Source organism: Lepus europaeus, chromosome 5, assembly GCF_033115175.1.
Source record: "Lepus europaeus isolate LE1 chromosome 5, mLepTim1.pri, whole genome shotgun sequence".
In the NCBI taxonomy this organism is placed as follows: domain Eukaryota; kingdom Metazoa; phylum Chordata; class Mammalia; order Lagomorpha; family Leporidae; genus Lepus; species Lepus europaeus.
Window position 1 is genome coordinate 34261244 of NC_084831.1, and position 26340 is coordinate 34287583.

The 26340-nt window shown below is 47.6% G+C and overlaps 1 protein-coding gene across 1 annotated transcript; it reads left to right on the plus strand.

Moving 5' to 3' along the window:
* Positions 1-7038: 7038 nt before the first annotated feature.
* On the plus strand, positions 7039-24047 carry YBX1 (Y-box binding protein 1). The gene is made up of 8 exons (XM_062191089.1): positions 7039-7350; positions 7999-8062; positions 16096-16129; positions 18895-18984; positions 19327-19629; positions 19881-19963; positions 22846-23159; positions 23898-24047. Exons 1-7 carry the CDS (start codon positions 7185-7187, stop codon positions 23126-23128), a joined length of 1023 nt encoding a protein of 340 aa, XP_062047073.1. The 5' UTR covers positions 7039-7184; the 3' UTR covers positions 23129-23159; positions 23898-24047.
* The last annotated feature ends 2293 nt before the right edge of the window (positions 24048-26340 follow it).

Sequence of the window (26340 nt, forward strand, 5' to 3'; positions counted from 1 at the left end):
GGAGTGAACCAGCAGATTGAAGATCTCTCTCTCTCTCTCTCTCTCTCTCTCTCTGCCTAACTCTGCCTTGCAAGTAAATAAATCTTTTAAAAAAAATTTCATGGAGAAATGGAATTAAAGGATATATCGGTATAAAAATATTTATTTTAAAGATTTATTTTATTTATTTGAAAGACAGTTAAGACAATTACAGAGAGAGGTAGACAGAGAGAGAGGTCTTCCATCCACTGGTTCACTCCCCAGATGGCTGCAATGGCTGGAGCTGTGCCGATCCACAGCCAGGAGCTTCTTCCGGGTCTCCCACATGGGTGCAGAGGCCCAAGGACCTGGGCCATAGCAGAGAGCTGGATCAGAAGAGGAGCAGCCAGGACTAGAACTAGCACCCATATGGGATGCCAGTGCTTCAGGCCAGGGTGTTAACCCGCTGCGCCACAGCTCCAGCCCCTAAAAATATTTTTAGATCCATATATTTTTCATGAACTTTCTGGAGGCCATGTATACATGGATTTCAGAATTTTTTGCATCAAATACTTTTACGTCCATGTTCCATGAACTTGTTGAAGTCCCCTTGTTTAGTTCATGCCTAAGACTAGCTATCCCCCACTTGGGTTCAAGCTTACCAGTCAGAGAAGGCGAAGCCCCAGGTGCTTCACAACACCGTTTGGTCCAAGGATGTTCCAACAGCTTCAGTGTGGTCAGCTCTGGAGAGTGGCAGAAGGGTCACTTGGGATGTTTGGGGCTGGGAGACCCTTTGGAAAAAAGGGTTTTGATGGTGAAGTGGGAATTGTTTGGCAAGCCTTTAAGTCTGGGGTCATTTTTCAAACAGCTGAGATGTTGAGAATTTTCTCTTTCAGCTTTGTCACCTGTACAGTGAGGATAATACCTTTGTTCAAAGTGTCAAATAAGCGAATGGATACGAGAGCACCCTGTAAACAGTAACATGACTTGGGGAAAAAGGGGTCCCGTGCGTGCTGCGTTGAGGGAAAGAAGAAAGTCCCCCGGTGTTCCTTCCGCAAGGCATTGTCTATGTTCTGTTCTCCCCTCTTTTTTTTTTTTTTTTTTTTTTTTTGACAGGCAGAGTGGATTGTGAGAGAGGGAGAGACAGAGAGAAAGGTCTTCCTTTTTGCCGTTGGTTCACCCTCCAATGGCCACCACGGCTGGCGCATCACGCTGATCCGAAGCCAGGAGCCAGGTGCTTCTCCTGGTCTCCCATGCGGGTGCAGGGCCCAAGCACTTGGGCCATCCTCCACTGCCTTTCTGGGCCATAGCAGAGAGCTGGCCTGGAAGAGGGGCAACCGGGATAGAATCCGGCGCCCCGACCAGGACTAGAACCCGGTGTGCCGGCGCCGCAAGGCAGAGGATTAGCCTGTTGAGCCATGGCCCCGGCCTGTTCTCCCCTCTTGTGGACAGCGATGCCTCCCAGTGACTAGCGGTGGCAGAGGAAGCAGCTGGAGTCCATGACAGCACGGGGCGTCATTTAACATGCCCTTCCCGTGCAACAGGGACAAGGGCAATGGTGAGACAGCCAAGGACCCTGCGGTTTAGATACCGACCACTCTGTAGCCAAGTCATGGGCTCCAGGAGACGCAGGGGAGAGAGGACAGTGATCCAGTGGAGGAGCCGGCTCTGCATAACTACCCGGTTTGGAACTGTAGAGAGCGGAAGGGGGGGCCAGCCGCGGTTCTTGCCATGGGCTGTCCAGCTGATGCAGCTACACCCGAGGCCTGCCTTCTAGTGTCCGCCATAGGCATGAGGCTGGGAAAATGTGATGGAAGATGGGCAGTTTCCCTTCAAGACAGTCTTAGAGTGAGTGCCTTTATGAGGGCAGGGAGGATGGCCTGGTGTTTTTGGTTTTTGATTTTTACTGCTGTGTCCTGGAAGAGTTAAGCATCTAGTATCTGTTCCATGAGTGACTGAATGAGCATGGTGTGTGCAAGACTTCGTGGGAACAGAGAGGGATGCCCTGAGATGACAGCAAGAGGCTTCTTGGACGAGAATATTTGAGGCAAGCATTGACAGACTGCTTGGAGTTCACCAGATCAGCAACACGTTCTTAGGCCAGAGTTGGTTACAGATCGGGGACAAGGTGGAAGTTACTTCACAAGGAGACTCTTGGGATGCATGCCCTTGCTCCTCTTACCACCTTAAGACAGGTAGTGGAGTTGTTGGCCCTGTGGTCTCTATGTGGACGCCCTGGGCGGGCGCAGGGCAATGCTGGAAGGAACAGAAGGTGCATTTCCACAGGGCTCCATTCTGCGGTGCTCAGTACCGTCTCCGTCTGTAGAGGCCGAGATGTGGCCATAGGAGACTGGCTTCTTTCTTAAACAGCTCGTCTCCGTGCTCTGAACTGAGGGAAGTCATCGGATGAGTTGTGCTACTTTACCGACAGTTTAAAGGCGACTGTTACAGAGTTTGTATTTCTGCTTGAGAAGTCATCCCTGGAAAGCCGATTCCGTAAGTCGACTCTGGGGAAGAGCTGCCACGCTTGTAGGGGCATGCTTTTAAATGCCCTCAGCGCGGCAGAACTGCCTTTTGAGGGGAGATCTTAACACTCAAAGCCGTGTGAGGCTGGAAAGGTGGACAGGCGACTCTGGAAGTGTTGCTGCAGGCCTCGCGCGTTGCCAGATGAGCTGTGTGCTGCCTGGACCTCCCCCAGTCCATCTTCCGCAGCACGCTGTTCATTTACCAAACACATTGAGGTCGTTTGTGCCAGACCCTGGGTTCAGTGCTCAAGGAACACAGTCTGGTAAGGAAGATTTAATTAGAGCAATACCTAAGCCAAGACGTAAAGGATGGGGAAGTAGGGAGGTAACAGAGAGGAAGTAAGTGTTAGAACCTTCTGGGGCCACCCAGGGGGAAGCAATGGCTAAATGGAAGTTTGGACAGGAATGGGAGAGTGGCAAGGTAAGGTTGGAAAAGTCATACCGAGGCCCATCACCCCCTTGAGGAATCTGGACTGTCCTAACCATCATGAAGATTTTAACGAGGACAGTGTCATCCGATGTTTTTAAAAGAACCCAACACTTGAGTGTTGTGGGCAATGACAGAGTAAGAAAGAAGCTGAATCTTACTAGCCCGTGGCAGTCCTCTAAGCCAGGAGTGAGCAAACTACAGCCAGCAGCCCAGATCTTACTTCCTGTTTCTCTGTAGCTCATGAGCTAAGAAAAAGAGTAGTTTTAAAGGCCAGCGCTGTGGTGTAGCGGGTGAGGCTGCCGTCTGAAGTGCCTGTGTCCCATAAGGGCACCGGCTCAAGTCCCAGCTTCTCTTCCGATCCAGCTCTCTGCAATGGCGCGGGTCCTTGCACCCACGTGGGAGACCTGGAGGAAGCTCCTGGCTCCTGGCTTTGGATTGGCCCAGCTCCAGCCATGGCGGCCATTTGGGGAGTGAACCAGCAGATGGAAGACTTCTCTCTGAAACTCTTTCAAATAAATAAGTAGATAAATCTTAAAAAAAAAAAAAAAATAGTTGAGGGGCCAGTGCTGTGGCATCATAGGCTAAACATCCGCCTACTGTGCCTGCATCCCATATGGGGGCCGGTTTGTGTCCCAGCTGCTCCCCTTCCAATCCAGCTCTCTGCTGTGGCCTGGGGAAAAAGTGGAAGATGGCCCGGGTAAAGCCACCACCTGCAGTGCCAGCATCCCATATGGGTGTCAATTCAAGTCCCGGCTGCTCCACTTCCAATCCAGCTCTCTGCTATGGCCTGGGAAAGCAGTGGAAGATGGCCCAAGTCCTTGGGCCCCTGTACTCGAATGAGAGACCTGAAGCTCATGGCTCCTGGCTTCGGATGGGCACAGCTCCGGCCGTTGTAGCCAATTGCAGAGTGACCCAGCAGATGGAAGACCTCTCTCTCTCTCTCTGCCTCCCCTTCTCTGTGTGACTCAGACTTTCAAGTAAATAAATCAATATTTTTTTTAAAAACTGCATGAAATTCATATATCAGTGTCCATACTTTTTTTTGGTAACACATGCCAGTTTATGACTGCTTTCAGGCTCCCTAGATGAATGGTGCAGAACTGAATGGCCCCCAAGCTTGAGGTGGTGACTGTTCAACCCTCACAGAAAAACACTTGCCCACCCCTGCTCTAAACAACAGAGGAAGACCGCCTAGGGCGGTGGCCTAAGGAATGGAGAGACTGGATGATCCTTTAGGGATCTTTGTACAGGACTGAGCCTGAGGCTGTTGGAGGTGGGACCACCAGGCTAGGACCCGGATGACAGGGGTGAGATCTGCACTGGCTTCCCATCCTTGCCCCTCCACCACCGCTCTCCTCCCGGCAGCTTTTTTTTTTTTTTTTTTTTTTAAGAACTGTTGAAGTATTTATACTAAATTGATCTTCTGTATATAAATAGAATTGAAAATGAATCTTGATGTGAATGGAAAGGGAGAGGGAGCGGGAGAGGGGAGGGTTGCGGGTGGGAGGGAAATTATGGGAAGGGGAAGCCATTGTAATCCATAAGCTGTATACTGGAAATTTATATTCATGAAATAAAAGTTAAAAAAAAATAAAATAAAATAAAATAAAAATAAAAATAAAAAAGAAGATGCCATGGCGGCGCTGTGGCTCACTAGGCTAATCCTCTGCTGCGCCGACACCCCAGGTTCTAGTCCCGGTTGCGCACCGGCTTCTGTCCCAGTTGCTCCTCTTCCAGGCCAGCTCTCTGCTGTGGCCCGGGAAGGCAGTGGAGGATGGCCTAAGTGCTTGGGCCCTGCACCCGCATGGGAGACCAGGAGAAGCACCTGGCTCCTGCCTTTGGATCAGCGCAATGTGCCGGATGTAGCAGCCATTTGGGGGGTGAACCAACGGAAGGAAGACCTTTCTCTTTGTTTCTCTCACTAACTCTGCCTGTCCAAAAAAAAAAAAAAGGTGCCATTCCCTACTCACAACGTTAATGTTGCCCGTTCCACTCCTGACCTTTGTGTTTTTTGTTTTTGTTTTTTTTTTTGACAGGCAGAGTGGACAGTGAGAGAGAGAGACAGAGAGAAAGGTCTTTCTTTGCTGTTGGTTCACCCTCCAATGGCCGCCGCGGCGGGCGCACTGCAGCCAGCGCACCGCGCTGATCCCAAGGCAGGAGCCAGGTGCTTCCTCTGTGCTTCCTCCTGGTCTCCCATGGGGTGCAGGGCCCAAGCACTTGGGCCATCCTCCACTGCACTCCCGGGCCACAGCAGAGAGCTGGCCTGGAAGAGGGGTAACCGGGACAGAACCCGGTGTGCCGGCGCCGCAAGGCGGAGGATTAGCCTAGTGAGCCGCAGCGCCGGCTTCCACTCCTGACCTTTGAAAAAATTCCAAATTACTCTGTCATTCTGCCTTTCAAATAAATAAAATCTTTAAAAAATAAAAGGGCTTGGCCGGCGCCGTGGCTTAACAGGCTAATCCTCCACCTTGCGGCGCCGGCACACCAGGTTCTAGTCCCAGTCGGGGCGCCGGATTCTATCCCGGTTGCCCCTCTTCCAGGCCAGCTCTCTGCTGTGGCCCGGGAGTGCAGTGGAGGATGGCCCAAGTGCTTGGGCCCTGCACCCCATGGGAGACCAGGAGAAGCACCTGGCTCCTGGCTTCAGATCAGCGAGATGCGCCGGCCACAGCGGCCATTGGAGGGTGAACCAACGGCAAAAGGAAGACCTTTCTCTCTGTCTCTCTCTCTCTCACTATCCACTCTGCCTGTCAAAAAAAAATAATAAAAATAAAAAAATAAAAGGGCTTAAACAGCTGCGTGTGACACCAGCATCCCATCAGAGCACCTGTGGGAGTCCTGGCTGCTCCACCTCCAATCCAGCTCCCTGCCACACACATGGGACAGCCAGACGGAGTTCCTGGCTCCGGGCTGATGGGGTCATTTGGGGAGGGAACTCGCAGATGGGATCAATCTCTCTGTATCTTCCTGTTACTCTGCATTTCAAATACATATAAAAATGCCCAATGAAACAGCTAGTTGACCTTGCCTACCCCTGTAACCTCAGGCTTCACTCCGGTCTTAGTGGGCTACTGACATTCCCCGGAGACCTCATCTCTTCCTGCCTCCAGGCCTTTCCACAACCCTCCCTGTGCACCCCACCCTCTTCCTGCTTCCACTCCCAAAAGGCTTTGTGCTTTCGCAGCTCCGGGGCGTTCTGAGTGTTGAGTATTTAAATTCTGTCTCGGTCGGAGGGCAGGTGGACTCGCGAACGGTTTCACCCCGAACCCCCGCAAGACGCCTAATTAGGACCGAACCAAGTGGGCGGAAGACTTCGGCCACATCAGGCTGGCAGCCTCAGGTGTGCCGTTTGTGAAACGTGGACATAATTCCTATCTCACGTGGTGGTTCTAGGAATAAAATGCAAACGTAAAGCCTGGCTTGTTCAATAAACGTGATCCGAAATCCAGTCCCATTCGTGGCCAGTACAAAAAGGGCGACTAAAGCAGGAAGACACTCCTCGCACGCGGGGGTCGGAAGTCAGGTCCGGAGTACACCCCCGCCCCAAACGCGCCGAGCCCGGCGGCTGAGAGCCTGCGTGGCCGCTCCAAGGTGACTGCTCTCCCAGCACGCACGTCTTCAGTCAGCTCCAGAAGCCGCCGGCTGTGCCGCGAGCACACGGCCATTAAAAAGACAGCTCTCTCACCCGACAGCACGGGAGAGGAGAGAGGGAGGCTTCTCCCCGAAGCGCTAGGACGTGGCCCCGGGCCAGGCCAACCAGTGACGGCCCAGGTGTTTGGTCATGCCTTCTCTTCAGCGGGCACGGGATAGATTCAACCGTGAACGCGGAGCGCCCGCGGGATGCAGCCTCGTGAAAGTCACGTTCCCTCTGCCCATCCTCTCGGGTACTCTATGGTTCTCGTGGTAACTACTCTAATTCTAGTTCCGGTCTCTATGGCGGCGGAGGCAGGAACGGTTGTAGGTCGGCCGAATTAGCCGCCAACGGGCCAATGAGAATGGAGGAGTGATAACGTGTTAGCCAATGGAAGCCAGGAATTGGGGTCAGGTGGTGAGATTGACAGCACTGCGGGCCAGTGAACAATGCCGGGGGCGGGTGGATCGCAAGGCTTATCCCGCCTGTCCCGCCATTCTCGCTAGTTCGATCGGTAGCGGGAGCGGAGAGCGGACCCCAGAGAGCCCTGAGCAGCCCCACCGCCGCCGCCGGCCTAGTTACCATCACACCCCGGGAGGAGCCGCAGCTGCCGCAGCCGGCCCCAGTCACCATCACCGCAACCATGAGCAGCGAGGCCGAGACCCAGCAGCCGCCCGCCGCCCCCCCCGCCGCCCCCGCCCTCAGCGCCGCCGAAACCAAGCCCGGCACCACGGGCAGCGGCGCAGGGAGCGGTGGCCCGGGCGGCCTCACATCGGCGGCGCCCGCCGGCGGGGACAAGAAGGTCATCGGTGAGGGCTGGACGCGGACGGGGGTGGGGCCGTGGGGAAGCCTAGCCGCGGAACCGTTAGCCGGAGCGGGGCGAGCCGGCGGGCGCGCGCGGCCCGCGGGACGGGTCCGCGGCGCGCGGCCGCCCCTCCCCCCCGGCCCCCACTCGGCCCTCGCGGGCTCCGGCCGCGCGCACGCCGCCCCCGCGCCCCCTGCGGACCCCGCGCGGCCCCGCGCCCCTCCCCCTGCGGCCGCGCGCCCGCCGGCCGCGTGTGCGGCGGGGTCCCCCGGTGCGCCCGCCCGCCCGCCCGCCGGCCTCGTGCGCTGCGCCCGCACGCCGTTGTTCCCGGCTCCCCACCCAGCTCCCTTCCGCGTGTGCCCGGAGGGCGCGGCGCCGCCTACGCAGGCCGGAGTGGGCCGGGACGGCTTCCCCTTCCTCACGTGCTCCCCGCCCGCGGCCTGCGCACACACCCATCTTGGGCCTGCCCCGGGGGCGGCCCGCGCCTTCGCGCTCACCCACGTGTGCGGCTGAGGCGCCGCGCTCGCGGAGAGAAAGGGCTGTCAGGTGGCCGCGGCCGGATGCCGAAGCCGGGCTGCTGGGAGGAAGAGACGCAAGGAGAAAAGGACAGCGTGGTGATCGCGGCTTGTTTTGCTTTTGTTTTGTTTTCCAGCAACGAAGGTTTTGGGAACAGTAAAATGGTTCAATGTAAGGAACGGATATGGTTTCATCAACAGGTGAGATGCCCGCCCTGCAGCCTCCTTCCCACCCCGGCGCGCGGGCCCTGCGGGGCTGGGCGGCTGGCGCGCCGGCACGTTTCGCGATCGAGTTCCTGGGTGACTGCGGGGACGCGTGGGTCTGGAGATTGCCTTTGTTCCGCAGCTCAGTGGTAGTCTGGGGCTAGCCGCGGAGGCTGGGTTCCGGTGCGGCACGGCGGTGGCAGGCCGGCGGGCAGAGAGGGCCAGGACTTGCTCGTCCTTGGCAGCCTTGGACTTTGCTGCGATGAGTGTTTGGGAGTGGGAGCCAGCGGTGCACAGCCTGCCTGTTAGCTTCGGGGTGACAGGATGCGATGTGTCCAGTGTGAAAGGTTTTGTCACGTCGTAGGGTGATACTGCCTTTGTTTAGGGTTTTCCATGCCTTTGCCTTACGCTTTGCTCATAGAGTGAATAGCTGAAAGAGAGCGGGCCTTTTCCTTCCTCAGTTTTGACTTCTGCTTCCTTGTCCCAGAATTAGACTGATGGAGCCCATTTTCGTTGAAGCCCTGGCAGTAGCTTATTAGAGTGGCCCCAGGCCCTGGGACGTTAACGGCGTTCTCCGCATTGAGAGGGAAAGCTGGAACTGCGTCTGCAGGGTTTGCACGTAGAGCCGTTTGTAGCAGTAGTGGTGGGAACGTGCAGTTGACTGTACTCCGTGGGCTCCCTTGTGAGCCGGGCATCATGTTCAAGATGGCTGCCAAGGCGAGTAGTGCAGCTCCAGGGGTGCAGAGCACCGCGAATGCCAATCGCAGTCTTGGCCTTACAGGTACACCTGGCGCCGTGTCAGCATGTTCTCTCTCACATCCTTAGAGGGTGCTAAACAGCCAGGCGTTTGAACGACTGCTTCAATGTAGGAGGAAGAGAAAATGTTTGAAATGGACCCCAAATGGGCAAAATCGAGCTTTTAAGAGACAGACACGATGGGAAATTGTTCGTTAATCCACCCAAGAGTATTGTGGAAACACACAAAATAGGAGATTATAGGCATTTGATGGTCTGTCTGCTCTCTACATTGCAGTTGGGGGAAAACAATTTTGTTTCTCCCCAAATCTGCCAAAGCCCGATTTTCTGTCAGTGTTTTTGATAATGGGTTACTCATGAAGGAACAGAATGCTTTGTGCTTCCATATGATTGATTGCTTTTAACTGACATCTGAATTAGTGTTTTAGTTGATATTTTCATCTTACCCTTGATTTCTCATTACTGGCCCAGCTCAACCGATAGTTTCCAGATTTCAGAGTGCTTACCTTGGGAGGGTGTAAAAATGCTAATTCGGAATTCCTTCTAACTTGGGATTCACTAGGTCTGGGTACATTTTTAACAAAATTGTCAATGATAATGGTCTATGGGTGTATCTTCAGAATCATTGCTTTTAAACTTTGATCCAACGTAGTAAGATCTGTGCGTACATTGGAGGGGTCTATAATTGGCAGTCTTCTCAGTGGGGGGATTGTAGTTTTTGTATGTATTTTATGGTGTAGTTTTGTGTGTGTCAAACTTCAACATGTGTCAGTTGCATTTTTGTAAAGTGGACATAGGTCATGACTTGCTAAGAACAGTTTTTATGCAAGTTAAGGGTGTACTATGTAGTTTACATTTTATTAGTATCCCTTGAGATGCCATTCATTGACTGTCTTGGCTTTGTGTTAATTCAGTTGATCATCCTTGAGGGCAAGTTAAACAAACGCAAGCTGGCTTTTGATGTTCCTTTGTATCCCAACCTCAGCTATTTTTGCCACATTCTCTGGTAAAACTGCCCTTTTTGTTTCTATACTCGTTAGAATTCTGAGACTTTTGTTTAATAAGTACTGTAAAATCTGACTCCAATTAAATATAGGGGAGGTTTGCCTTAATTAAGGAAGACATTCTTCTTAACTATAGTTTGGAAGTTAGCAGTTGGTTTTATATGTGGTTCATGTAGTAAAATATCAAGACTGGATTGAAGGCACTTGGCCTCCCTGAGGAAGGGAGTCAGAACGTGTACTGTTCCTGTATGTATTCTAGGTTAGGGTATGTCTATAAACTACAGGGCATTTCAAGTTTTCTGCCTTTAAAGACATATTTCCATTGTAAATTTTTTTTCAGCCTAAGCTTTTGCTCGTGATGAATTAACAGCTTAGGGTATTTTTCTTTAAAGTGTTTTCCTCTGATTTCATTTCATGAAAGGTGTTAAAATAAGGAGAATACAGCTCTTAAAATAGCAAAAGTTGTAGCTTTATTTTATTAGTGTATTCTGGGATCTTGAGACATTGGTGTAGTTTGTCTGCAAAACCGTATGACTCCTCCATGCTACTGTCCCATTGTATTAGCTGTTGAGGATTGAACCACATTCACCAAGCTTGTAACAGATTGCCATGAGTAAGTGATAATTTGTTTTCCCAAGGGACATGCATGTTTTATAGTGAGCAAAATTTGAAGTGTTTTCTGTTATCCAGAGTAATTAAAATACTTCATCCTGAAGCTTTGAGGTGAGCAAGAAATTTGAAGCAAAGAGAATCAAATAGAGGTCACAAACTGATGACCTACTGGCTAAATTTACTCTGGCTATTTTTGTTGGGACAGTAGTTGTCTTTTAAAAATTGAGGCGGGTGTTTGGCCTAGCCTTTAGGATATCCATGTTCCACATAGGAGTCCCTGGGCTCAGTTCCTGGTTCCAGCTTCCTGCGGATGCAGGCCTTGATGGCAGCTGTGATGGCTCAAGTAAAGACCTTAAACCGCCTAAAATATTTAATGCTCTTGCAGAAAAAGTTTGTACACCTGTGGGAAGATGATTGCCAGAAGTCTCCAGGACTGCTGAAGTCAGGCAGAGCTTGGCCTCAAGCTTTACTTTGTAAGCCATGTGAGCGGACCGTAAGGTGACTGACTACTAACTGCTGTGCCTCTAGGGAAGGTGGAACTGGGAGCCTGAGGAGAGAGGTTATATTGGTTACATTGGCCACTGTGTTTTTGCTATTTATTTACTTAAGAGGCAGGATCGTCTATCCTGGTTTGCTCTCCAAATGCCCACAACAGTCAAGACTGGGCCAGGCAGAAGAAGCCAGGAACTGGCAACTCTGTGGGTAGTAGGCACCTAATACTTGAGCCATCACCTGCTGCTTCCCAGGAAGCTGAATCAGAAACAAAGGTGTTGCCAGATGCCAGTATTCCAAGTGTCTTAACTGCTGTGCAAAACTTCACCCCTAGCCACTGATCTTTAAATGGCCAAAGTCATCCATGTGTACGAGGTCACAGAAATACTGTCACATAGTGGTCCCTCCTGTCTTCCCACCCCCAAAAGTAAGGTCTTTTGATCTTACAAATCTCTTAGAATAGTGTATTAACCTTCATTTTCCTAGTAGTGGAACTGCAGTTTGTGTTTCCTACAGTCTTAGCCCGTAGGTGTCCATAGTCCAGCCCAAGGTAGAAGGTAGACTGAGTGTGAAGACTGCTTATAGAAAACAAATGAAAAGTAAGTGAGGGGTTGTAATCTTGCAGCCACCTGCAAGGTTTGGGAATGTGTATCTGGATGCTTTAGGTGGTGGAGCATAATTTATGCAGTTAGGTGAGTTAAGATGTTAATAGCAGCTTGGTTAATAGCAGATTGTCTACAGCAAGGTAATAAAGATCATTTGTTTTGGATAAACTTAATTGCAGTTGGTTCTCTTAAGGCAATATTGTGTATTGGCAAAAACTTAAAATGTATACAGCTAGAATAGAGTGTCTTAGGAATGGGAGGGCTGGTAGTCAAGTGTGGTGAAGGTGCTAGCCAGCGCTTGGTGGGGGAGAGGGAGGGAGGAAGGGGGCCATGAAAAGCAAACTCTGGAATTCACGTAGTTCTAAGTCATGCAGAGCACTAGTCAAGCTGTAATTGCTGTTTTGAGTCGCTAGAAGGTTGCTTTGAGCGGGTTAGGTGTTTTGTTTACTTCCTGTCCTTTTTTTTTTTTTTTTTTTTTTTAATTTGAAAGACATGATCTCTCCCCTCCCTCAGTGGAAGAGAGGCTAGGCTGGTCTGGGCCAAGCTGAAGCCATGAACTCAACTCCATGTCTCCCCTCCCAATGTCTTCATTTGCTGAAAGCTGAAATAAGGAGTAGGGCTGGGTCTTGAACCCAGTGACCCCCTGTTAGCCTTGTCAATCTGGATAGGTTTAGAGGAGAGATGGGAATTAGGTTTTAGTTCAAAAGGAAGGCTAAAATTTAGTGACAACCCAATACGTAATTGAAAAGCTTGACATGCCTGCCATAGCCCTACAGTATGTAGGTGCTAATGGTAGAAGAAGGATGTAGATCAGGGGTCATCACCCACCCACAGCCTGTTTTTGTATGACTAGTGAGCTGAGAATGGTCTTTACATTTTTAAAGAGTTTGGGGGTGGGGTGTGTGAGAAAAACAGACACTGTGTGGCCCAAAAAAAGCCTTAAATATTTACCATTTGCTCTCACAGAACCCTGTTACATGTAATAATTCTGTAATTTACCTCTAAAGATAAAATGTCAGATTTCGAACAGGGCCTTTTTGAGCTGGCAGCATAGTAAAGAGCAGGGCCAGTACTGAAGAGCTGAAGACCAGTACTACACCTAATTTATAGAATGAGGGATCAGGGTGCTGAGGATTGAATGATCTATTTGAAGCACTTGGCGTGATGTTTGGAATGTTTAAGCCATCAGCAATACAAGCTGCTGTGTGTCTAGTGTAGTTTTTCTCATTTTGCAGGTGAGGGCAAGTGGAGAAAAAGATCCAATGAGGATTCAGCTTGCTAAAGTCACAAAACAGTTAATCATGAATAAAAGAATCAAGAATAAAAACCTGGCTTCCTGTTAGCAGGGCCTGAAGTTTCTGGGTAGTTAACAAGTTGCACCCAGTGTCAGCACTGCCTTAGTGTCAGCAAGATAAATGAGTATTCTTTATCTGGCATAACATTGTTAGCCTGTAGTGATACTACTTTGTATTGCTAACCGTATACTTCTGTTTTTGAAGATTAACTGTGCCTTTCAAATAAATTTAAATAAAAGAGAAAGATCTTCCTATCCACTGGTTCACTCTCCCTGCCAGCAAAGGCTAGTGCTGGACCATACTGAAGCCAAGAGCTACAAACTCCGTCTGGGTCTCCCACGTGGGTGGCAGGTGCTCCAATACTTGGGCTATCCTCTGCTGGTTTCCTAGATTATATTAGCAGGAAGCTGGATCAGAAGTGGAGCAGCCAGGACTCAGACGTAGCACTCAGGGAGCGTCTTCCTCTGCCCACCATGTACTATTCTTTCAGACTGTCTGTACTAGATCAATAGTGTCAGAAAATTTCCTAATGCTCTTTTACTGCAGTATATAATCCTTTTGGTGTATGAATACCTGTTTGCCTCTACATTAGAAGACATAACTAGTGAATGCCACCCTAAATAGGGTTTGATAAAGGTGTATTAGCTACCTAGATCCAAGGGTAGAATTATCATTAGTAATGAAAACTCAGCAGGAGTTGGGATTTTAATGAATTCAGAGCACATTAAAACAGTCTAAGCATCACTCAGAGTACCAGATTTTTTTTTAAGGGTTTTATTTGAAAGAGTTACACAGAGGAAGAGACAGATCTGTCCAAATTGCCGCAATGGCCAAGGCTGGCCCGTGCTGAAGCCAGGAGTTAGGAGCCTCTTCTGGTTGCCCTAAGTGGGTGCAAGGGCCCAAGCACTTGGGCCATCTTCTGCTGCGTTCCCCAGGCACATTAGCAAGAAGCTAGATCAGAAGTGGAGCAATCTGATCTCCAGCCGGCACCCATATGGGATGCTGGCATCACAGATGGAGACTTCACCTGCTGTGCCACAGTGCTGGCCTCAAAATACCAGATCTTGAGAGGCAGTTAGAGAGGCTGGTTCACACCCCCTGCCCTCCAGTGGCTGCAGTGGCCAGAGCTGAGTCAGTCCAAAGCCAGGAGCCAGGAACTTCTGGGTCTCATGGGCGTACAGGGGCCCAAGCACGTAGGCCATCTTCACTGCTTTCCCAAGCCATGAGCAGAGAGAGCTGGATCAAAAGAGGAGCAGCCGCAACTCGAACCAGCAGCCATCCACAGGCAGAGGCTTAGCCTACTATGCCACAGTGCTTGCCCCAATTCTTAGGTCTTAATATTCATCTTTTCTTTTGAAAGATTCATTTTTAGTCACTCATCATGATTATCTTTTGCAATTCTTTTGGCTTGAAATATCTTGTTCCTATAAATTAAAGTGTTCTTATGTACTGATAATCCAAGGTACAACTTGCAGGTCTGAAATTAAGTTAATCTTTTGTGAATTGTTTTGGTGTATACATTGCTTCACAGATTAGCAAGAAACTGTCAAATCAGTAAGCTGGTCGGTCTAGTTCACTGTAACCTTTGTTCCCTTTGTCATTAAATACTAGAGTTACTATTGGAGCCTCTTCTGACCTACTGACAGTGAAGAGGGTGGGGCAGATCACCAAACACCTGGAAAATTGTTTCTTCTCCAGTGTGGTTCTTGTTCTGGTATCATCAGCTAATCCCACCCTCCAAGCTAAAGAACCCAGATCATTCGTTTTTGAACTTCCTCATTTCTAACGTTCAGCTAGCCAGAGTTTTCCCCAGTTTGCCTGGGGGAAAGATATCTCAGTTTCCTCTTGTATCTGTGGTTCCATGGATTCTGGAGTGGCTTTTAAAACTAAGTGGGCTCCTTATACATAAACTTTCCTTAGATTGCCTCTAGATTTTCATCCAGTAGTATTAGGTCATGTTCTTGTTTGGAGTGTGAGGGATTAACCTGTATTTATTTATCCATTTATAGATAAAACATACATAGAGTCCCCATTATCAGTTCATTACCTAAATGCTTACCACAGCCAGGAGCCAGGAACCCAAGGTCTTGGCACACAGATAGCAGGGACCCAGCTACTTGAACCATCACTGCCACCTCCCAGGATACACATTAGAAAGCTGGGTGAGGAGCTGGAGCTGGTTATTGAACCCAGCCACGTACAGTCTTGTTCGTCTTTGACCCTGTATCTACCTAGCACAGTGCTTGGCACGTGAGTGGTGGGAACGATACTGGCAGTGGTCATGTGTGTACTTACTCGGCTTTGTTGCTGCTGCCTTCAGAAATTTCTGGTTCACAGATTAGAATTGGTCTCAAAGTATAAAGATTTGACATAGCCCATTATTTCCCACAAACATGGTCCTCTCCATCACCACCAACACCCTGAACCAGAGTTTATTACAACTGAGAGACCAACAGTGTGACCCATCTTGAGTTCTTCCTGTGGGAGCAGGCTTCTGAGGGCATTATGACAACCTCCAAGAAGTTTAGGGGTTGAAAATGTTGGAGAGGAAATGATTGAGGGTGAATGGGAAAAAGTGTTGCTGTTTTTCCTGTCAGTAACCATGCTCTAGAGGTAAGGGTGGGGTGTGCTGGAACATTGTTAATGTTTAATAGGATAAGGAGTGGTAGAGCATATGTTGCTAGTCACTTCTGCCCACTTAGTTAAGGCTCAGTAGGTCACACTTTGATTTTTTTTTTTAAGGATTTATGTATTTATTTGAAAGAGTTACATGGAGGAGGAGAGGCAGAGAGAGAGGTCCTCCATCTGGTTCACTCCCCAGTTGGCTGCTACGCCCAGAGCTGCACCTATTCAAAGCCAGAAGCCTCTTCTGGGTCTCTGACATAGGTGCAGGGGCCCAAGAACTTGGGCCATCTTCCACTGCTTTCTCAGGCCATAGCAGAGAGCTGGATTAGAAGTGGAGCAGCCAGGACTTGAACCCGAGTCCATATGGGATGCCAGCATTGCAGGCAGCGGCTTTACCTGCTACCGCACAGCGCTGGCTCCATACTTTGATTTCTTAGGCTTTTTGATTATCCTTCTATGGGCAGTGAGATTACAGTTTACTGTGTCTTTAAAGCAGAGGTCACATTGGCTTACTTGACTTTGCTGTTCAGATTTCCTGGTTGCTAATTGGCAACCAGAAAGTCTCTGGGGGCAAAAAGGGGAGGGAAATATACCAATGTATTCTATTTTTCTAATTTGTTCAACTTGGTTCTGTCTTGCAGGAATGACACCAAGGAAGACGTATTTGTACACCAGGTGAGTGCTTGTATAGATACTTGCACTTCTGGCTCAAGGTTTGTGAGAAGAAAAGGGTTGGATGTCTTATGGATTAGTGTTCCTTGCAAAAGGTTAAGTCCAACCACCACATGGTTTTAATTCCTACAGGAAGGGTGTGGGCTGGTTAAATATACACCTTGTAATGGAGTCTACTTAATTAGGTGCTTCAAATTGGTATTTTGTTAATAGCTACAGCTTTTTCAAATGCTGCATCTGCTGAACCTCACTGCACTAAATTTCCATACCTAATTTCAGATGAACAAATAATCTCCATGAATCTTGTGCTAATAATGTTGCTATTAATACCTAGAACGTCGCAGGATGTTTTCAGATGTTGTTAGGTCAGCCTTTTTGCTAAGGACATATCACAGTTTGGAGAATAGGATAGATGCATTACAGTCGTGTGAAATGGGCACCAAGCACCAGCCTAGTAACATGGGTCCTTCTGTTCATTCTGGAGTGTTTGGAATGGGTAGTGCTTATTTGCCTCTACCCTCTGCCCCTTTTTAATCTTTGCAGGTTTGATTGGTTTGGAAAATATTTTAGGAGTCCTCACTAGTTTAAGATGACGTGAAAGGCAGTGTTTGGCACAATTGATGATTGTACACTAAGTAATTTTTAGATTGGCTTCCATTATTTTCAGAAGAGAAAATTATAACTGCTACATGGTAAACTTTTTCCGTAAGTATAATTTGAGAAAATGTTTTGGAAATGCTTGGACATTAAGGAGTTAAGATGACTGCCAAAGGAAGCCACTGCCGAGTGAATACTAATATCTCAAATTTTAATATGTTATAGGCTCCATCCATTAACTTAAGCTCACAGGTGTGGAATGGGTAGGAAAAGCACATTTGTATATGTACACTTCTGTGATATGCAGGTGTTTTTTGTTTTTTGTTTTTGTTTTTTTTTTTTCACTAAGACTTGAAATGTTGTCACCTTGTACTAAATTTAAGAAATTTTTGGCCGGCGCCGTGGCTTCACAGGCTAATCCTCTGCCTTGTGGCGCCGGCACACCGGGTTCTATCCCGGTTGCCCTTCTTCCAGGCCAGCTCTCCGCTATGGCCCGGGAAGGCAGTGGAGGATGGCCCAAGTGCTTGGGCCCTGCACCCGCATGGGAGACCACTATCCACTCTGCCTGTCAAAAAATAAAATTAAGAAAAAGAAAAAGAAATTTTTAACCACTTTTTAAATGTTGTAATCTAGAAGTCAAAAGAACCTAAAGTCCTACCCTCACCTTGATTGAGGCACATATCGAGCTTAGGTGGCAGTATGCTTCATGAGGACGACTGCCGTAGCTTGGTGCTTGGAGCATTTACTGACAAGGGGGGAACCGCATCATTTGTAATGTAGCCAAAACCCTACCAAGTCCCAGGATCACATGTAAATACAGAAATACTTAATTTCTATATGTGAGTAAATACAGAATTGCTCAAAATACTTTAAAATAAATGGCCTGTAAAATTGGTGTTTTTCGGGTAAAGACAACTCTTACATTTGTCTGTTAACTTCCCTTCTGTATGTTCAAAAGAATATGCAGCCTTAGGAACAGACTGAACTTGTCAGTCTTGCTGCCTGTAGACAGCACTCCAGGGTTAGGGCTGGGGGCTAAAGATGCTGACTGAAGTTTGGAAATTTCAGTTACCACACTTCTGCTGTCCCCTATGACTGCAGGTAATTGAGGTTTGGCTGTTTATGAAAGGCATGAAAACTTACATGACAGTTTAGATGACAGGTGAGATCAAATTATTTGAACTCACCCAGTTGTACTGACCCACAAGGTGTCACCAATATGCTTTCCTCTTTGTTTTGGAAGTGGTTTCAGTTGTTTCTTGGGACTTTGGCTGGCTGCTCAGGTCTTCATTGTGTATGAAGGAGACGACAGTTCTGGGCAACGCAGTTTAATTGCCCTCAGATTTGTCGGTTGTCCTGCCTCCTCTGGGACGGAAATGCATGAGTGCTCCTGTAATGGATACCACTGTGATGTAGAAAGGACCTGGAATTCGGAGTCCTAAGACCTGGATTTAGAAAAGTCCTCACTCTGCCACTTGCACCTGTAAAAGTATAACCTACAGGGTGAGGTGTAATTCTTCCCTCTGCCTTTACCCTAAGAGTCTGGAGGAGGAGAAGTGATACATCACTGAGGTTATTGTATTCTGGGGAGGTAATAGCCAACAGTCCCATGCAGTCATAATAAAGAGTGGCATAGCTAACACATGTGAATTGCATTTCCACTGACAGGTTGGAAGGGATTTTGGTTGACATTTGTAATTGAGTTTGATGTCGAAACACAGGGACAAAGTTGGTTTGGTCAACTTTGAAGCATGTAATGCCAAACTTGCCTGTCATCTAAACTGGTCCTGTGTGGGGCTAGCTTTTACTAGTAAGTGCAGTCTTTGGGGAATACATGGATATCCTGATTTTTCTCTAAGTTGCATATAATGCTTTTGGAAAAAAGCATTTTTAAAAATAAATATTGTTTTTTGTCTTGAGTGTTAAATTGTTTTTGTTTTGCAAAAAAGTGGTAAAATGCTGGGATCTTGTATGATTGGAGTATTTTGGTTGAGGTTGGGGGTAGCATTGGTCCCCACTTTGCTAATCTCACTGATGGTTTCATACTTATTTAAAGCAAATGTAAGATAAGTGTATATCCAAGCTAAAGTAATATTGACTCTGGTACATTTTAAATGAAAAAGTGCATTATTCTCCCCTGTTAATCTATTTTTGGAATGTGATATTACTAGACTGCCATAAAGAAGAATAACCCCAGGAAGTACCTTCGCAGTGTAGGAGATGGAGAGACTGTGGAGTTTGATGTTGTTGAAGGAGAAAAGGTGAGGATGCTTTTTGTGTAAAGGTTTGACTTCGGTCGGTATGGTAATAATTTGGAGAAGTCATCCATTAGGATGGTGGCTCTAATGTGGATGGTTGCATTCAGGTGACCACATAAACACAGGTGCATCAAGCCTAATGTGCTGGCTACAGTTAGGGGGCAATCTCTTCAGAACAGTGAGGAGCTGATGTGTAGTCGTTCCTATGCACCCCAGCCACACATATCCCCACCCCTCCCTCCCTTTTCCCCTTTTATTTGCTTTTTTTATTTTTCTTTTTTGTTTGACTTTGGAATTTGTTGAAGTGTTCTGATTTCCTTTGTCACTGTATAATGGTTTTTGTAGGGTGCGGAGGCAGCAAATGTTACAGGTCCTGGTGGAGTTCCAGTGCAAGGCAGTAAATATGCAGCAGACCGTAACCATTATAGACGCTACCCACGTCGTAGGGGTCCTCCACGCAATTACCAGCAGAATTACCAGAACAGTGAGAGTGGGGAAAAGAATGAGGGGTCGGAGAGCGCTCCCGAAGGCCAGGCCCAACAACGCCGGCCCTACCGCAGGCGAAGGTTCCCACCTTACTACATGCGGAGACCCTATGGGCGTCGACCACAGTATTCCAACCCTCCTGTGCAGGGAGAAGTGATGGAAGTAAGTGTCACCAAAACCGGCAGCAGCATGATGTACTGACTTGTGGTTAGACTTTGTTTTACTCTTTCCTGGACTTACCATCCTACTTGTGAACTAATCAATGGAAAGCACTTGATTGCTGATAACAAAGGGATTAATATAAAGTATGGTCATAATTACTAATGATTGGGGGCATTTTTGTTTTAAACCTGGTTGGTATTTTACCCTTAGTGTTACTGATCCAGTAGGCTTGATTTCCTCTGTCTCCTCAGGGTGCTGACAACCAGGGTGCAGGAGAACAAGGTAGACCAGTGAGACAGAATATGTATCGGGGTTATAGACCACGATTCCGCAGGTATGGTCCACATTAACCTATTTCTGCTTTTAAAAATCCATCAAGCATGTGTTAGGGTCATGCTTTTCCCCCAGTCCTTTTGTGTCCTTTGTTTAACACCTGACATTTTCTTTGATCAGATGCCTAAGAGGTAACTTGAAGTCAGTTTTCTTTGAGAATGTGTTCTTTGCATCTTTGATGGCACTTGGTAAAAACAGCTTGTGTAGATGAGGTCTACTTTATTTTATTTTATTTGTTAATGAGGGCACGGAATTTCAAGTTTTCGGTCCTTGAACAGGTAAGAAAATAGTTTAAGCCACACTCTATTAAGCCTGCTTCCTTGGTAGGAAGAAAAGGTAAAGGTTCTCTTGTTAAAGCATTAGGAGTGTCTGAAGAAGTAGACCAATAATTCTAAAGTCAGGGTTATACTTTTATTATTTTTGTTTTGTCACTCCTAAGAATATACATTTTGGTGGTGATTGTGTCAGTTTAAGCCACTGCTTGGGAATGCTGGTGTTGTATAATGTTGTAGCACCAGCTCTGTCTTCGGACTGTTCTGCTTCCAGTCTGGCTTCTTGCTCATGTAGCTGCACCTGGGAAGGCAGCATAGGGCAGCCCAAGTACTTTACCGCTGCTACCCATGGGGGAAACCAGGATGGAACTTCTGACTTTTTCTGGCTTAGCACTGGTTGTTGCTCTCATTTGGGGAGTGAACTAGCAGATGGAAGATTTTTCTGTCTCTGGTCTCCCCCTCTGTTGCCCTACCTCTCTGAGATTTTAAACCAGAATATCTGGGTCCAAGGGTATTAGTGGAAATACTAATACTTCTAGAAGTCTTAGCTTTGATTGAGTCAGAAGGAGAGAAAGGATATTTGGGAAGTTAGGGGCAAAGATTTGAAGCTAGTCATGGTGGAGAAATTGATAAGAAAAATTTTCAGAAGCAGAGTAGTGAGCACAAATTTTAAATGTGTGTACCCAGCATGGTTGTATTTCTCTAGTTATTTGAGCAGCAGGCTCAGATTGGGCAGAAATGGTAAGAGATCATTGGAGAGTCAGATGTTTGAAATTGAGAAATCCAGTTTGGAAACAAGCCCCAGATGAGAGACCAGTCTGAAGGTAGTAGCTGCCCCTGAGGCTCTAGCAGCAGAGGGTAGTGAATGGAGCAGTCTGTGGGATTGAAAGCCTCGTGTTGCAGGAGCGGGGAGGGTCTGAGCAACAGTGATGGTGAGTTAGAGCAGCCACCGCTTGGGCTGCAGAGGAGGGAAGTCGGTGCTGTCTTGCTCAAGATTGACCTCGGGAAAGGGATTTGGGGATGGGGCATGAGTTGGGATTGGTAGATAACGGTTCTGGGGAATGTGAAGGCAAAAAATGAGATACATAGAGGCGCGTGTGAGGTCCCACCGTGACCTGTAGCTCTAGAAGGCCTGATGCTGAGGCTTTCTGGGGAGCTGTGAGTGCAGGGGGAAGGAAGGACAAGAGTATGTGCAGCATTTTCATGACATTGTTAATTTCCAGGAAAAAGAAGTCTTAGTGTCTTCCTTGATTTTGAAAAGTCCTGATACGGCTGGCGCCATGGCTTAACAGGCTAATCCTCCACCTTGCGGCGCCGGCACACCGGGTTCTAGTCCCGGTCGGGGCGCCGGATTCTATCCCAGTTGCCCCTCTTCCAAGCCAGCTCTCTGCTATGGCCCGGGAGTGCAGTGGAGGATGGCCCAAGTGCTTTTTGGGCCCTGCACCCGCATGGGAGACCAGGAGAAGCACCTAGCTCCTGGCTTCAGATCAGCGCGATGCGCCGGCCGCAGCGGCCATTGGAGGGTGAACCAATGGCAAAAAGGAAGACCTTCCTCTCTCTCTCACTGTCCACTCTGCCTGTCAAAAAAAAAAAAAAAAGAAAAGTCCTGATACCTTTAATCTCGGTGGATTGAAGATAATAAATTGCTGGAATATACTGCTTGAACTTTAGTTTTCAGATAGTGTGTAACCCAGTGGCTCTTAATCTTTTTGTCTGTAGATTTCTTTATTCTGAACATTACATACAAGTGGAGTCATCCAGTGTTGGCTTTTTATGTCTGACTTCTTTGAATTAACACATTTATTTTCAAGATTTTTCAGCACATTTATATTTATCAGTGCTTGCTTCCTTTTTATGTCCAGAGTACATTCCATGATGTGCCTAACCATATTTTTGTATTCCTCAATTGATGAATATTTGGGTTGTTCCTACCTTTTAGCTTTAGTGAATATTAATAAGTGGCTTGCATAATGTACATGTAATTTTTTGTAAATGATCTCAGCTAATAACTCTGCTTAGCCTTTGGAGGAACTGTCATTTTCTATGGCAGCTGTACAAGTTTACATTGATATTACTACCAGGAAAGTATGAGAGTTCTTGTTTTCCCACACCTCACCATAACTAGCTTATTTGCTGTCTGTGCGTGTGTGTATGGCACACTGACTGGGTGTAATTGGTATCTTGTGCTTTAAACTTGGATTTCCCTAATGACAAATGACTGCTGTATAATTTTGTATGGTTTCTTTGATTTTGATTTCCTTCCTTTTTGCAAGTACTCATCTGAGGTTAATAGCACTTGTTCACAAACCTGCTTATCAGAAAGCCTATTGAAATATTTTAAAACAACCATCAGAATGGATGATGATGTCCTTCTGTTAGCTATTTCGTGATTTTCTGGTATGCTGCGGAAAATATTTGCCAGTCCATAAATACCTTCTACTCTATACTTCCATCTCCTTGTACACATTCATCACACTCGGTCTGTGAGATATGAATTGTCTTCTGCTTGGTTTTTGCTAAGCTGGCTAAATCCTGCTTGATAAAAGGAGAGCGGCCAGACTGAGCCATTTAGTTGAGTGAACCACATGTTTTGTGGGTGGGTGAGTTGCAGGAAGGAAGCCGGTTCTGCCATTCTTCAGTTGTACGATGTTCATTCCAGAGGTCCTCCTCGCCAAAGACAGCCTAGAGAGGACGGCAATGAAGAAGATAAGGAAAACCAAGGAGATGAGACCCAGGGTCAGCAGCCACCTCAGCGTCGGTACCGCCGCAACTTCAATTACCGACGCAGACGCCCAGATAACCCTAAACCACAAGATGGCAAAGAGACAAAAGCAGCCGATCCACCAGCTGAGAATTCGTCCGCTCCCGAGGCTGAGCAGGGCGGGGCTGAGTAAATGCCGGCTTAACATCTCTACCATCATCCGGGTAAGTACACCCAGATGGTCTTGGCCTTGGCCCAGTAGTCAGGAGTGGTATCCATTGCGTTTTAACAGGTGGCTGAGGGTAGAGGGGATCCTGTGTTCATGGGGTAAGGGAAGCCAAGCCTCCCACCCTGATTAATCTTAAATTACCCAGTATTCCTTTTCAGGCATGTTATATGTTAAAGCCATATTTGGCCCCTCAGCCAATTTCAGTTCTGTTGAATGCAAAGCTGAGGAGAGTCTGGCTAATCTTAACTTTGAAATAGTTACAATCACATTGATAACTACTAGAGCAAGGAAGCTAGATGTTTATTTAGGAAAAGTGGCAACCCTGATACCATCATTTAGGAATTTGTAGTTTTTAATTTTCTCATTCTTGCCCGGAATAAAGGTGAGAAGATAACTTCTAGAATGGCCTGTGCGGCTGGTCTTTGCTCTGGCAGATCAATGATGCAGTGGGTCCTGTTAATGTAGTTATCCGTGCACTTGTTTCTTACCCTTACATTCCAAAACCAGGAGATTCCTTCCCATTTCCAGTTTTCTGCTTGACACTGGGGAGTGTGCAGTCATCTCAGTCTGGGGTTAGTGGTGCTTTGTCCCCACCCACTGCTGTGTGAAATCGCTGTCTTAGGTTAAGCCAGTTTGAGGTTTGTTGGTGTCTTGGGATGGTGTTGTGATCGGGGGCATTCGGTGTACTGAACCTAGCAGTGAACCATGCATGATAGCTGTTTTTTCTTTCCAGTTTAGTCATCCAACAAGAAGAAATGAATATGAAATTCCAGCAATAAGAAATGAACAAAAGATTGGAGCTGAAGACCTTAAGTGCTTGCTTTTTGCCCGTTGACCAGATTACTAGAACTATCTGCATTATCTATGCAGCATGGGGTTTTTATTATTTTTACCTAAAGATGTCTCTTTTTGGTAACGACAAACGTGTTTTTTAAAAAAGCCTGGTTTTTCTCAATACACCTTTAAAGGTTTTTAAATTGTTTCATATCTGGTCAAGTTGAGATTTTTAAGAACTTCATTTTTAATTTGTAATAAAAGTTTACAACTTGATTTTTTCAAAAAAGTCAACAAACTGCAAGCACCTGCTAATAAAGGTCTTAAATAATTGTCTGGTGTGCTTCTGTCTGGGGTGGAGCTTGTCAGCTCTTAGCTGGTCTTAGTTCTTCGACAGGATCCGTAGGTTGAACCACCTGCAGGCAGATGGCACTCAGTGGTGATTCCCTCTGGGAAGTAAACCTTCGCTGAGTGACAGACACGGGGGTTCATGTTTGAAGTAGCAAAGTCCACACTCTGGTAGCCTGTCCCTTTCCCCTTTATGGAGAGCAACTTTGCCCACGTGGAGGCTGACTCAGCTGTAACCCTTCTCCACTTGGTTCTGTCACCTGGGGAAAATCCTGGTGCACTGTCTACGCTCTGGACATTGTCACCTGAGTGCAGCATGCCTGCCACAGCATGGAGCCTTGTGTGCTGGCAGCTGGCACGGCGTAAGGGAAACAGCTCAGAATTTGTAGATCCGTGGCCCTGATCTGGCTGTTTAATAACTGTTAGATGCTCTGTGGCCTGTTTTGTGGAATAATCAAGATAACCTAGTTGAAAGTGCTATTGGAAATCACTCTAGGTCATCCCAGCCACTGTCTGGGAACCAGAGGAGTCAAAATGGACAAAAGCTAGAGTGGCATCATCTGAGCCTAGGTGCTGGTGGCAGTTTCTGAATAGACTCTGGGTTCGCAGAGCAGATCACGTTGCATCTTGGGGACCAGTCAGTGCAACAGGATCTCTTTGATGGTCTTCTAGAGTTAGGGCCAGTTCTTGGCATAGGGCCTGAGAAGATACTCAAAAACCAAGCCTACCTGGTGTGACTGTTAAAAGCAATGTGTTGGTACTGGCCCATTCATTCCTGGCTGGTGGTGTGAATGTATCCAGCCTTGGTAAGGGTACAGTGGAACAAGCACAGAATGCCCATGTGTAGGACATTCATTAGGGTGTTTGGCCTGGGAACAGGAAAGCCAGCAGTGTCCTCACATATCATACCCTCTAATGCTGAAGAGCAGGGAGGACAGGGCCTTGAGCCAGTGTAGCAATAAGACTGCAAACACGTTCTGAGACACAAGTCTCATGTGTTGTTGCCCTGCACTTAGGAGTACTTTGGCCGACAAAATTTATTTTTTAATAAGTTAACATTTTTTTCATCCATCCAACAGTTGAGCTTTTTCAGTCATGGCTAGAAAATACAGGTATGTTGGGACTCCCAAATCCCATTCACAGGTCCTGGGATTGAGTCCTTCCAACTTCTAATCCAGCCTCCTGCTAATGCATCTGGGATGCCACAGGATGGCCCAAATACCTGGGTTCCTGCCACTTACATGGGAGACCTGGATGGAGTCCTAGGCACCTGGCTTTGGCCTGGCTCTGCCCTGTGCACTGTGGGATGTTGGTGATTGAACCCGTAGGCAGGAGCTCTGCAACTTTTAAAGAAAAAAATTCAATATGACATTTCATCCGTTGAGCCCAATTTCACTTAAAGAACCTTGGGCAATCTTGGAAGGCCTGAAGGGGTTTTGAAGGATGTTGGGGCCAGCACCGTGGCTCAACAGGCTAATCCTCTGCCTTGCGGCACCGGCACACCGGGTTCTAGTCTTGGTTGGGTACGAGATTCTGTCCTGGTTGCTCCTCTTCCAGGCCAGCTCTCTGCTATGGCCCGGGAAGGCAGTGGAGGATGGCCCAAGTGCTTGGGCCCTGCACCCGCATGGGAGACCAGGAGAAGCACCTGGCTCCTGGCTTCGGATCAGCGAGATGCGGTGGCCATTGGAGGGTGAACCAACAGCAAAAGGAAGACCTTTGTCTCTCTCACTGTCCACTCTGCCTGTCAAATAAAGGATGTTGGAATTTTAGAGAAAACCAAAACTTTAGGAGACTAAGACAACTTACTTGGAAAGGACAGGTGAGGGTTGGATACAGCCACGAGCTCACCAGGTGAATTCGGAGCAAGTGAAAAATGAAGTAGTTGACAGTGACCATCCAAGCCCACTACCAGACTAGATCCTGAATTGGCCAAAGCCAGTAGATACATGGTGCGCACTCAAGATTTATTTATTTGAAATCCAGTTAGAGATCTTCATCTGCTGATTCACTCTCGAAGAGACTGGAAAGGCCAGGCCAAAGCCAGGAGCTTCTTC

What these genes read in the sequence shown, in the direction of transcription:
- YBX1 (XM_062191089.1), top strand. Translation starts at nt 7,185, where the DNA reads ATGAGCAGCGAGGCCGAGACCCAGCAGCCGCCCGCCGCCCCCCCCGCC. An exon ending in ATGTTGTTGAAGGAGAAAAG is followed by an intron (nt 18,985 to 19,326) that starts GTGAGGATGCTT and finishes TGGTTTTTGTAG; the next exon opens with GGTGCGGAGGCAGCAAATGT. An exon ending in TATAGACCACGATTCCGCAG is followed by an intron (nt 19,964 to 22,845) that starts GTATGGTCCACA and finishes GGTGAGTTGCAG; the next exon opens with GAAGGAAGCCGGTTCTGCCA.